The sequence below is a fragment of the Camellia sinensis genome, chromosome 8, assembly GCF_055761805.1.
Source record: "Camellia sinensis isolate YWXY chromosome 8, ASM5576180v1, whole genome shotgun sequence".
Taxonomy (NCBI): domain Eukaryota; kingdom Viridiplantae; phylum Streptophyta; class Magnoliopsida; order Ericales; family Theaceae; genus Camellia; species Camellia sinensis.
Window position 1 is genome coordinate 114967338 of NC_138968.1, and position 14023 is coordinate 114981360.

The window sequence follows — 14023 nt, forward strand, 5'->3', positions numbered from 1 at the left end:
CTAGGGGTCTCATGCATTTTCCTTTTTTTTATCAGGAAACAAAATTTATCAATGCCACTCTTGCACACATGAAATAAACAACTCCCACCACACAAGGTCAATGCATACTGTTGATTCAACTTGTTTGGTTCTAGTTTTCAGAAAATTCTACTTTTTTATTTTTCATATTTTAATGTTTTCAATGATTTTTTTTGATATTTTAAGCAATGTTTTTTAATTTTTAGGCACACCCAACATAAATACACATATTTGTGAAAAAAATCTTTAAAAAATATATTAAATACCAAAAAATATAATTAAAAAAAATACGAAAATTCAATACATTTTTTGTATTTTTGTATATTTATTATTTTTTAAAATATTTTTTCACAAATATTTTACTATTTAGATACATCCAAATAAGGTGCATCTAAAAAAGTAAAAAAATTGCTTAGAATTTTAAAAATATTCACTAAAAATAGAAAAATATGAAAAACACAAAACACAATTTTTAGAAAACTGAAATTAAACACACTCTCAATAGATTTTTACAATTCACAAAAGCTGAAAAACCATGGACAATAAATTGGGCCTGCCAATATCTTAAAATCCTTAATTATTAGATTTCTTGGCTTATTCCCTTTTTTCTTGTGAATTGTGGGAGCGTTCCATTGAACTCTGCAAAGGATAATGTCCAAAAGACAATATAAGAATTACCCCCCCAAAAAGAGATTATGCATTTCCTTAATAAATAAATGTTCAAATACTAACTGAAGCAACTCTGTGAATGACACTCGACTTTGAAACCATTTAGTGGAACCAAGAATTCCATAACCAGCAGAAGGCAAGGAGTCATGTTCAATTGGATTTTGGTCTTGTAGGAAAAACATAAATAATACACAACAGAAATAAATAGATTCAAGCATACTTTTTTCATTCAAACCAAGTCCATGAACCATGTGGGTGAATCATGTACCCCATGATGAATTCGAACAATTTCCAGCAATGGAGTACAACTATTAGAAAACTACCCACATTATTGACAGTACAAAGGCATGGTTGTTCTCCTGTCCCACAACAAAGATCAAGAGAGAGAAAGTTAGAGGAATATTTAGTTAAATCCAAATTACATAATACATATCAGATATATATAATATATCTGAATATGTAATCCACTCTTATCCTCTAGATAAGGTAATTCAAATCTCATAGGTCTCATAATGGGTCATGTCACCATGGGCACCCAAACCCGAGTCTGAAACTCGACCTGATTTCTAACATCTTCCACTCGCGCATGGGTTGGCATGACATTGCCACATCCCTATCTCAATCTACCGAAACATCGAACAAACTCATTCTTGCCAATAGGCCGGGTTCATACAATTAGGGATTTAGATTGCTATAGTGCTCAAATTAACAGGACTTGATTGGGTTCAACTTTGCTGTAGTGCTCACTTCTGGTTATTTTAGGTGACTTTTCTACAAGTCAATATCACTGGCATAATCAAGAATCCGCCTTTACATTTTCCCTAGTGTTGTTTGATATCCATTGTTCAAAATTATGTATTGTATTTATGCTTCTATTGCACCTCATATAGGTGAGATGTGGCAAGAATAAGATCAATCAGAAGAAGTTGGAAGTCCTCCACACTACTAGCTCAAAGGCCTAGAGAAAAGTGCAATATGATGAGGTTTTAAACACCTTAGGAAAATCTCTTTTAACACTCTGGTATAAATGAGGTGAAGCCATGCTTGCTTCAAGCATGCAAGATTTATTTATTTGGTGTTCCATTTATTTATGAGGTGAATGTGAAAGTTGTTTCTGTGTCAATTTCTAGGAATTATCAACTGAGGTTGCAGGACTCGAGAAACAAATAGATGAACTTGAAGCTGAATTGAAAAAGGTATCCCTATCATCTCTGTTTTTCTATCTTAATCATTTGGAAATGAGGGTTACAAGGATAGACTTCTCTTGACAAATATTGTTCTCATGACATTTGTGGTTGTGTTTATTTATTTATTGATAGTAGCTACAAACCCAAATTCCAGCTTCATCTTTGAATAGGCCACCAAAACCACCTAGTCTTGGATTCTCTTTTGCACAGCCATCTATGTTGAGCTTTATTTTACCTGTGCCTGGAAATGACCACTTAATTAGTTTAATGAGTTCTAGATTAGTTGATATAGAGGACTGGAAAGTTTCTTGAATCACATGAGCATACTCTAGGATGAGTTTCCCACTCCCCTGGTAGTAAAATATTTCACACATTTGTTTTTATCCTTCCAAATTTTGCCAGAGTAACAATGAAAAGTATGTTCCACAAGGTGTTCTCATCAATAGAGTTTTCTTGTGCAATTATTTTCAATTCACAACTGAAGAGGCATTTCAAGATCTCCTAATCCGTTTGTCATCAGAGCTATCCAAACTGCTCTGGCTTTACAGCTAACTCTAAACAAATCAAGTGAATCAAAATTTGTTTAAACTCGCTAGATATTCTCCCAATACTAGATGGTAAAATTGGGAGGTTTTTCATTTGACTTTCAGATGTATTTTTGTGACATGTGACAAAAATAAATAAATAAATAAATAAATAAATAAAAACTGCAATTGATGGCAGTTGATGTGCAAACGCATCATAATATTATGTCTGTGAATGGTAAGGAAATGTTGCAGTCCACAGTCTAACAGCTTTAGCAATTTCCCTTCTTCAGATTCAATTGCATCATCGTTAAGTAGGTATGTTGTTTTAATATCTAAAACATGTTCCATTATTAGCTTACATTCGCTTCTGATTGTCTACAGGAAAGCAAGTCTGTCATTGTTAAAGTAAATTGGAGTGTGAGATTCAATGATCTGAAAGATGTAGGTATTTTGAATGCACTATAAAAACATTTAACATTCTCCTCCCTGATTTTACTGAGTGAAATTATTGATGCCTTATTATTCCAGTGTCAACATATTCTCATAAACCTTTGCATGGAGATCTCATTGCATTTCGATCGGTTATGTTGAGAATAGAATAATTTTGAATTTGTTGTGGTTATTTTAAAAAATTACTATTGTATTGCATGGATTATTGTTGTTAGTTAATTTTGATGTTTGTTTTCAATAGTCAGTGAAATAGTTCAAATATTTTTTAAATAAAAAGATTATTACGTATGTGTATATGTATATTTATTGTTTGAAGCATTTATCCAATACAAAAGCAAAAAAAAAAAATAAATATATATATATATATATATATATTAGCAACAGAGGACACTTGAAACTCATATAGATGTGATACGAGTTCCTCTCAATTTTTTTTCTCCTTTCATTGTCTTTCTTCTTTTTCTTAGCACATATTCTCGACCCTAAATACATTTCCTTACTCTGTTGTTCTTCTAAACAAACAATTTGGCCCCTTTTTTTTGTCAAAAAATATATAAAGCAAAGAATCAAATGTAGATATCTCTCACATGTGAAGTTCAAACAATTGCTTGGATTGAAAAGATACAATTATAGATTATCAGGGCATCACACCACGCAACACTATACCTTCTACAACATTAATAGAAAGTCAGATTAAATTAGCCTTTCAATTAAAGCAAATTGAGCTGGATACAAGGTTCTAACATCTCGCTTGGTGTTGTGACGGCTTCTAAAGAAGTGATTTTGAGTGAAATGTTATGCGGAGACTAAAACTACACATCAAATATTTTAAAGATGCAATCAAGCACACCCTAATGAAAATAAAGGGCAGCAAAAATGCTTCCAAAGTAAATACACTGCAATACCAAACAAGGCCAAAATCACAGTCATGTTTGCCGATACAGTATAATAGGAGTTATGCAAATAGATTTGCAACACCAAAGACAGAAACATTGTTTTTGTCGCACCTGGCACAAATGAAGAAGAGGAACAAGATCAACAACTCTAAGACAAATTATAAGCATGACTAGCTCAGATTATTTCCTTCCTCCTTTCTAAATTTTTCTTCTTTTTCTCTTGTATCAGAACTAGCCATAACTAGAGCCATTCTACTGTCTTACCACCATTATGACTTCACACATGAGCATTACACTGATTACAGTCTATGTCTACTATGGTAGACTATCAAGGGTACAACCTTGGCACAATTTTCATTTATCAACCATTATGTTACATAATGGTAGCTATTTCACAATCTTGGTCCCCAAGACCGGGGATGAAGGCACACTTAGGCCAAAGGGGGTCATGGCAACCCCCAATCCTTGGTGCATAGTGCACATCAAGGCTCAGAATTTTTATAAGGAATTTCCCCTTCCCCTCCTCCTTCCAAGAAGAGCAGCTACCAACATGCACTAATTTGATTCTTTTTCTCTTTGCATTCCTTTTTTCTCTAAAAAGAAAATGGGATTATTTTATTTTCCTTTTTCAATCTTTCACCGTGACTCTTTCACTTCATTTTGCCAGCATTACTTCTAGGGGATTTTAAATAAAAAGGGGAAAAAAACAAACACGAAAGGAATCACATGGGCTCACAAAAAAGCTTCTCCTCTTCGGCTCTTTCATTCACACACCACATCTGACATCCCCATCCCTCATGTTCTCTCTCTAATTCATAGGAGAGAATGAGTCTCTCTCCATTTTTGAGTAATCCAATCATCAATAGTTTAGTTTTATTTGGGCTTCGAATACTAGATTTGCACACTTACCCCTTCTTTAGAGAACGTGGGGCTTTGAATTCGTTGTCACATAAACTTTTGTTTTTATAGCTTGAATTTTTCGGCTCTCTCCTTTCTAAACATGATTTGGTCATCAATAGCTTCATCTACAATCAAACCACGCATTTGTCATAAATAGTATATCTGCACGCCCCTTCTCCAAAAAACATGGGCCTTAGAATTCAGTCATCCATCTAGTTCCTATTACATAAATTGGAAAAAAAATAAAAAATAAATTCAATGTCATTGCTTCAATTTTTTTTCGTTTTATTGTTATTTCATTATAAATTTAGTTGGTACCATTGTTTTTAGAAATGCCCTTGCTATTTTTATTTTGGTCTAATAAATATAGCTTGTATTATTAGTGGTAATTTTTTTTATAAACATGTTCTTGCCACCACAAAAATAAAATTCTAGATTCGTCCTAGACTAAGACTCATTCATTGTCAACAAAGCTACTTAGCCCACCAAAAGCACACCAAGCAATCAAGCCAACCTCTGGTTATTATGTCACAGATGCATATCCAATGTGCAAATATGTTTTCGATATGCTCTTAAAAGCTTCTTCTTTTTTTTAAGTCAAGTTATTTAAGGAAAACTAAGACAATGACAGTAATATCTTACAAAGATCTACTTAAAATATAACATGAGTAAAGAACATATTATGCGTGAACTGTTAACTGTCATTCAGCATGTAAAGTATACAAGCGTACAATTAACTTTCAAAGCCACGAACATTGAATGTCTTACTGAAAATTGAAACATAAAAAATTTACAAGTACCAAATGGGGTCAAATTGGATAGCTTATGCCCCATCAAAGGCCAACCCAAACTTTTGGTCAGGCTAGGCGTTCCAACAAACCAAGTCACAAGTCTAGAAACTTCAATACAAGAATAGATGTTGACAAAGATGGCATGGACTTGAAAGTTCAACCCATCCAAATTGCATCCGCAAATTAAAAATAAAAATGATAAATATTTGTTTCAAAGAAGCCAACAAACAAAACAAATATCAGACTATCCTATATAACGAAACCTTAATTCAAACAACAACTATTAGAAAATGTGTGCACAACTTCAACCATAAAACTAAGAAAAAAACTACTGAAGATCTTGCCAATTGGGGAACTAAGTTCCAAATTACTTTCAATCTATAGAGCTATGTATGCAAAAAGGATTAGGCCGGATACCTTAACTTATCCCAATGAGGATGTTTTAGTTATTTTGTGACAAAAGACTAATCCTGAGATAAGTTGTTCCACCTCCCACATATGCTGGGTAGAAGGGCCCTCAAATAAGTTACTTGCGGTCACAAAATCTAAACCAAACATGGGATAATTTATCTCGGAATAAAATAGTCCTATCTTGTCCACTTGTCCATGAATCAATCGTTGACAAGTATGGTGAGTCGAGCACGAAGCAATTAGAGAAATTCCTTAAGAACCGCAGTCCAATTTTTATATTCTAGTACTATCATAATGTCATGCAATAATTTTCCATGGTAAGAAATAAATGCAACGGCATGAAGATGACAATAAAATAGCAGCAATCATGAAATCAAAGGATGAGAAAGGTGATAAAACTAATAAGAACTGCAAAAGTGATGGTCATAAAAGAGGCCAAAAAAGCAACAAATACAAATAAATTGATACCTTGCTGAAAAGATTCCCAACTTTGGGCCTGAGTCGATGATCCAGTCAGCTTGTGTCACATTTTCTGCTACAAGATAGCGTTTGGTAAACTCCGTCCCTTCTAACAATTCAACTGAGTCAACTTGAAATACGCATGCCCGAACATGACGAGCGCGTCCTCCAGCATTGCAAGATGTGTAGATGCAAACTAGGCAAAACACGTTGTTCCTAAGATGAACCACAAACGCTAGAGTCGACTTTGAAGCAGTGACTGTATCGGTTACATGACTCAACCCAAATATTGGAACTGTAACCAAACTATAATCATCTGGAAGAGGATCATCATCAAATGTTTCAGCTTCTTCTTCAGTCTCTTGTTCTTCATCCTCCTGTCCTGCAGTCAAATCATACGCATACACCTTCATGACCTTTCCAGGTTGATCAAAGATAGTCTGATACAACAGATAGTCTACAACCTCAGCCTCAAAGAACCATGGGCCCACACTTAAATTATGGAGTATCATATCATCTGATCCAGCACAGGCAGCGCCACTGCTGTCACCGCCATTATGCATCTTCCATTTGTTTTCAATAACATTAAAGGAATACAAAGTAACACGATTATATGAGTGAAGTAATAACACATAAATATTAAGGCCAATGACTGTGTGCCCGCGAAATTCCACGCCAGAAGACTTCTTATATAAGGAATGGAATGGAGGATTGGGCAGAGGGGTCCAAACATTGCCAAGTTCTGGATCAAGGACCTCGAACACATGGCCTATTGTCTCAGTTTTTCTACGGTCAAATATGGAATCGCCGGCAAGGGCATATATTTTTTTATTCACAGTAACAACAACCGGATTTGGCTTCTTGGCGTTCAACGGAGGACCCTTCTTCCACTGTTTCTCATTGCAATTGAAATCCCAAATATATACTTCCCTGGGGTAATTTCTAGTTTCCCGATCAATTTCACCACCAAGTACAAAAATTTTAGACCCTAGTGAGGCAAAACCAACTCGCGATATTGAACTGGCATGTTTCAGTGGGCTTAGCGGAAAAATACGAAGTTCTTCACTTGTATCAATGGCCAACACATTGATACGCTTTTGCAGCGGCAATTCAAACAACAGGCATATACATGCACTCTGCTTAATCTTGCTTTCTTCACCGTTACCGTTGCCGTTGCCGTTGCCTTTCCCGTTGCGCTTCTTCTTGCTGCTTTGATTCCAACCTTTCATTGTCACTGGCAACTCACTGAACAGGGCACAAATCAAACCCTACAATTCGAATATAAATTGTTGGAACAAAATCAAAATCTTAAATTAACATACTAATATGCACGAAATTAACAAACAATCTCACTTATGAAATCAATGACTTGATTTTCTTGATTTAAGGCTCAACCATGAACATTGCAGTAGAAATTCTAAACAATTTCACAAATAAGCCAATTGATATCAGGATTAAATTAAAAAACAATTGATTGATCTGCCTGAGCATCTATCACAAAATGTTAATTATGATGTAGCAACAATCTTATTTTTATAATGTTTCTTTTGATTGGACACAGGGTGTAGCACTCGTGTATGAAAAAATAAATAAATAAATAAATAAAATAGCGAATGAGATGAAAACTTGTTGAACGGAATCCAAAAATAAGGATTATACTTAAAAAAATAAATAAAAAAAAAACCTTAACGCTATGTTTGGTAACTTAGGAGAGAAAAGAAAAGAAATGATTACTTAAGTAATAAGAGAAAAGAAAAGAAAAGAAATAATTGTAATTTCTCTCCTTTTTGTTTGGATAAGTAAGAAATAAAAGAAAAGAAATGATTTTGATTTCTCTCCTTCTTGTTTGGTTAGATTTCATTAAGAGAAAAGAAAAGAAATTATTTTATGTTATATTACCAAAATAACCTTTTTATATTTTCAATCATTTTATTTCTTTTATTTTTATAGGGGTAAAATTGGTATTATGAAAATATAAACATTTGTGGATTTCTTTTCTCTCCCAATCTCTCCACTTTTGGGAAGATTGAAAATAAGGGTTATGAGAGAAATGAGTTTCTCTCCATTTCTCTCTATTTCTCCCCATTTCTCTCCACTTAAGATAACCAAACATGGAAGAGAAATACATTTCTCTCTATTTCTTTTCTTTTCTCTCCAAATCACTCAATCCAAACACAGTGTAAACATTGTGAAGAGCTACGTCTAGGAAGAAACCTTTAACCTTTATGAAGAGCGTCGGAGTTCGGGGGGGTAGGCAGCCACTATGTTAGCGACACAGAAGAGAACATAAAATACTGGTGTAGAATCACGTTGGGGGTAGAGGAGGGCGTTCCCTGAGGACAAAAACTAGGGCACTCCTTTTTCAAGATGAAAACTAGTTTCACCCTCCTTGCTTGAGTTGAGGACAAAGGCCAAGGCCCTGTTTGGTAGAGGGGTGAAAAAGTGTTTGTAAATAATAACTTAACATATTATAATTTAGAATTGTGAATTTAAATTCTAAGGTGGCGTTTGGTAACACTTACGTTTTCAGTTTTCAATTTATATTTACAAAAATTTTTAAAATTATCATAAAAACTTATTTAGTAAATATTTTGATTTATAAACCAGTGGTCTCAGTTTACAAATTTAGCAAAAATTTGTAAACTCAAAAAATGAGTTTATGTTTTCAGTTTTAAGTTTTTTTTTTTTTGACCACCCACCACTCGCCACCACCTGCCACCATTTTCCACCACCGTCTTCCGCCATCACCACCCACCACCACCCTCCACCACTGACTTCTGCCGCCACCACCCACCACCGTCTTCCGCCGCCGCCGCCGCCGTCACTCGCCACCACCATCTTCCGCCACTACCACTCGCCACCACTTTCCACCACCTTCTTCCGCTGCCACCGCCTGCCACCACTTTCTACCACCGTCTTTCGCCGCCACCTGCCACCACTTTCCACCACCGTCTTCCGCCACCGCCACACTCGCCACCACCCGCCACCACCATCTTCCGCCACTACCACCCGCCATCACCTTCCATCACCATCTTCCGTTGCCACCACTTGCTATCACTTTCCACCATTATCTTCCGCCACCACCACCTGCCACCACTTTCCACCACCGTCTTCCGTCACCACCCTCCATCACTGTTTTCTGCCACCACCACCCACCACTTGCCGTTATTACCCATCACCCGCCACCCGCCATCATCGTCTTCCGTCACCACCACTCGCCACCACCCACCACTACCGTCTTCCGTCGCCACCCACTCGCCGCCACCGTCTTCCGCTGCCACCATCAACCACCACTCATCACCACCCGCCACGTTACCACTCGCCATTTCTCACTCTTTTAGTTTATATTTTTTAAAATTTCAAACATTTTGCCAAAACCAAACGCGTTTGTAGTTTATGTTTTTCTAAAAATAAACAAAAACCAGTTTATAAAATTTTTGTAAATATAAACTGAAAACGTAAGTGTTACCAAACAAACCCTAATTGTTTAGTGCAGTTGTGAGATTATAAATTTAAATAGCAGAGTAGTATTTGATTGATAAATTATAAAATAATTTTTTTACTATGTAATTGTCTTTTTTGCCCTTATATGATATAAAAATGATTATTTTATCATTTTTTTCAGTTTTAATTCTAAAAAAATTATTCCATTAATAAAATTTAATATAATTAGTATTACAAAAATTATTATTTTCATTAATAGTATCAATTAGTATAAAATTATTTCATTATAAATTAATTAGTGTCAATTAATGGCTTAATTAGCATCAATTGATACTAAAATTATTAATTAGTATCAATTAATATAAAATTTATTTCATTAATGGCTAAATTTATTTCTTTTTTTTTTATTTCATTTAATAAAATTTATTTCTTTTTTTTTATTAATATCAATTAGCAACAATTGTTTTATTTATTTATTTATTACATTACCAAAGAATTTTATATCAATATAAAATTCTTTTAATAGAAGTTATTTGATTGAAATAAATTGTGCAATTTATTTCTTTATTTAAATTGTGCAATTGTGCAATTTATATCCATATTAATTGTGAAATAAATTGTGAAATTTATTTAATGGATATAAATTGCAAAACCCCAGCCACAGTCGGTGGTCTGCAAGATCGTCACGCCGTCGATCGTCATCGTCATCGTCATCGTCACTATTTTTTTCAGATCGTGATGTGGTTTCAAATCGTGATGTGGTTTCAAATCGTGAGAGAGAAAGAGAGAAGCTCAGCAATGGCAACACAACGACGATGGCGACAAAGTAGCAATGGGTTGCTACGACGTTGGTCGTTGATCGTTGATCGTCACCGTCGAAGGCACTATGACGATAGGGAATGGGGGACAACGACAGACGGTTGATAGTCACCGTCAATCGTCACGCAATCGATCGTGACTCTAGGGTTTCAGATCGCGATGGTTAGGGTTTTGCCTCTCAAATCGCAGACACGGAAGCTCGATTGCAAAGAGAGAGAGAGAGAAAAAAAAAAGAGCTCTGGTTCGTGAGTGTGAAAAAGAAAGAGAGCACTGGTTTGTGAGTGAGAGAGAGATAGAACCAGAAATCATCTCACTTCGCCAGAAATCGCCTCTCTGGTTCGTGTGAGAGACAGAAATGAGTGTGTTTTGGTTTATATACATGGCACACTTGTAATAACTTGAAATTGTGAGAGGCATTTAAGTCATTTTCCCCCTCAAATGGTAGCTGCACGATTAAGCTAAAAGAAAAAGCTTCTCCTCTCTCACTCAAAGAAAAAGCTTCTCTGTGTGTGTGTGTGTTGATCTCGGCCTCTCTCTCTCTATCACTCTCGGTCTCTCTCCCTCTTTGTCGATCTCTCTCTCTCTTTCTCTCTCTGCATCTCTCTGTCTCCCTCTCTATGTCTTATTCCATTCGCATATACGTTCACACCCAACCCCAAATCGATCTAATAGGAACTGTTCTATACTTGATTTTTGTATTTTCTCCTATTCTAATAGAAACTCTTCCCTTTACTACCAGTGCTACAACTTCAACATCAGTTTTATAGTAGTCAGCACCAAGCATCACTGTGTCCTGCATTTACATGGCCAACTGTTGTTTGGTTATATATAATATAACTCATTTTGAATGTTGATATGTACATTAAAATAAGCTGTCATGATCTTAATGCATTGTAATATTATGTAATTATGCAATTATTTAGTGAAGAATATATTTATATATGAATCATAAACAAACCTTTGAGTGTGATAACAAACTTGTTTATTGATTAATTAAATGAGTACAAATATATATAATTTAAGAGAATCAAACCCTAACAACCTAAAGGACTAAACTATTCTTAATGAATAATATAAACTACCATAATTCACAACCCCCCTCAAACTGAAGATGCGAGCGCAGAAAACATCGAAAGTTTGCCAAGAAAAAAATGAAAACGAGCAACAGTGTAAGTCTTTGTAAAAAAATCAACCAACTGAAGAGAGGAGGGAACAAAATGAAGAGTAATAGTGTCAGTTTGAAGATGCTGTCTGACAAAATGACAATCTATTTCAACATGCTTGGCCCGCTCATGAAAGACTGAATTATGGGCAATCTGGACAGCACTCTGATTATCACAATATAATGGAGTCGGATCAGAAAGAGAGACACCCATATCAGAAAGAAGCCACCAAAGCCAAACGATCTCGGAAGTAGCATGTGCCATGGCACGATACTTAGCCTTAGCGGTGAAATGAGGAACAATAGATTGTTTCTTACTCTTCCAAGATATGAGAGAATCGCCGAGGAAAACACAAAGACCAGAAAGTGGATTTGCGATCATAGATGTCACCTGCCTAATCAGCTTCAGCATAGGCACGAAGAGTCAAGTCCGAAGAGGCAGATAACAACAGACATTGCAACAAAGTGCCACGAAGGTAACGCAGAGTATGAAGTAAGGCAGCCCAATGTGTGGGACGAGGAGCAGAAACAAACTGACTGATAATGTGCACACTATAGGAGATATCCGGACGAGTAACGGTGAGATAAACAAGGCACCCAACCAACTCGCGGTACAAAGTGGGATCCTCAAGAGAAACACCATCAGAAGCAGAAAACTTAGCATGCAACTCAAAAGAAGTGTCGACAATTTTGCCATCAGTGAGATTGGCATGAGAAAGAATATTTCGAGAATATTTAGTCTGAGAGAGAAGATACCTAGTAGGAAAAGTAGCAACCTCAATACCAAGAAAATACTGAAAAGACCCCAAATCTTTCATTTCAAACTCCTGAAACAACTGATGCTTAACCTCCTCAATAGTACTATAATCAGAGCCAATGATGATCATATCATCCACATATAAGAGAAGGAGAACAAGGCCAACAAAAGTGCACCGAACAAAGAGAGCACAATCATGATGACTAGGGCAAAAACCAAGCTGAAGTGCAACAGAGTGAAATCGCTCATACCAAGCATGAGAAGACTGCTTGAGACCATATAGAGCACGGCGAAAACAACAAACAACACAAGGAGTGTGAGATAGACCCGGTGGAGGGCGCATATACACTTCTTCAGCAAGATGCCCATTCAGGAAAGCATTTTTGACATCTAGTTGAAACAAAGGCCAGTGATGGGCAATAACAACTGAGATAAGAGTGCGAACAATAGTCATCTTGGCAACGGGAGCAAAAGTCTCATTATAATCAATCCCATACTCTTGAGAAAAGCCCTGGGCAACCAAACGAGCTTTGTACCGTTCCAAAGAACCATCAGAAAGGGTTTTGACCTTATAGACCCATTTCCAGCCTACAATATTCTTGCCAGCAAGTAATGGAACCAAATAAAAAGTCTAAGTGTTAGCCAAAGCAGTTAACTTGTCATTCATGGCAGCAATCCAATTGGGATCATAACAAGCTTCCTTGTAACACCTAGGCTCAAAATAAGTATGAAGACAAGAAAGAAAAGACTGATAGGAAAGGGAAAAAAATGTATTACCAAAACCATACCAGTTTGGAGGATGACGGTCTCGCTTTAGAAAGCGATGTGCAGGAGGAGCAAGATCCAAAGAAATAGCTGGAGGGACAATAGAGCTAGAGATAGGCGAGCTCGAAAGTGCTTTGCGGCGCTAATAAACAAGAAGAGGAGCAGGGGAAGTAGGAATTGGAGAGGAAATAGTTGGCGAGGTATCAGAAGTGTTAGTAAGAGGCAAAGTAGAGACCTCAAGATCAAAAACAAACTCATATGGAGAAACATCAGGAGGAAATGGGTCAATGTGAACCAATTCATCCTTGGTAATAGGGATAGGGATAGAAGGTATAGTGCAGTAGGGTAGGTTTTCTAAAAAGGTGGCATGCTTAGACACATATAGCTTTTTGGTGGCAGGATCATAGCATTGATAACCTTTCTGATTAATGCCATACCCTAAAAAGATACATAGGACACAACGAGAAAGCTTAGAGCACTCCCGTTTAGGAAGGAGTACAAAGCATGTAGAACCGAAAATACGAAGAAGAGAATAATTGAGAGTAACACCAAAAAGACGCTCATACGAAGATGAGCTTGAGAGAAGAGGAGTAGGCATCCGATTGAGAAGATATGCAGTAGTGAGCACAGCTTCTTCCCAGAAAACAAACGGAACAAAAAACAAGAGCAACAAAGAGCGAGCTATATCAAGGAGATGGCGATGTTTATGCTCAGCTCGACCATTTTGGGCAGGAGTGTTAGAACACGAAGATTGAAGAATAGTGCCAT

At 36.2% G+C, this 14023-nt stretch overlaps 1 protein-coding gene across 6 annotated transcripts; it reads right to left on the reverse strand.

Annotated features, from left to right (window-relative positions):
• Positions 1-517: 517 nt before the first annotated feature.
• Positions 518-8730, reverse strand: LOC145797056 (uncharacterized). Of its 6 annotated transcripts, none has more exons than XM_082883189.1 (3): positions 8530-8730; positions 6318-7576; positions 518-657 (listed from the first exon to the last, which is right to left on the reverse strand). In XM_082883189.1, the coding sequence occupies exons 2-3, from the start codon at positions 7535-7537 to the stop codon at positions 528-530; spliced, it is 1350 nt and encodes a 449-aa protein (XP_082739315.1). In that variant the 5' UTR covers positions 7538-7576; positions 8530-8730; the 3' UTR covers positions 518-527. The 6 variants fall into 6 exon arrangements, with proteins under 6 accessions (XP_082739315.1, XP_082739316.1, XP_082739317.1 ...); XM_082883190.1 differs by lacking the exon at positions 518-657 and adding an exon at positions 895-1046; XM_082883191.1 differs by lacking the exon at positions 518-657 and adding an exon at positions 1751-2115.
• Between the last annotated feature and the right edge of the window lie 5293 nt (positions 8731-14023).

Coding starts and splice junctions, on each gene's coding strand:
- LOC145797056 (XM_082883188.1), bottom strand. CDS start 7,537: ATGAAAGGTTGGAATCAAAGCAGCAAGAAGAAGCGCAACGGGAAAGGC. Junction 3,384..6,317: donor TTGGGAATCTTTTCAGCAAG/GTATCAATTTAT, acceptor GACAAAAAAAAG/GGGCCAAATTGTTTGTTTAG.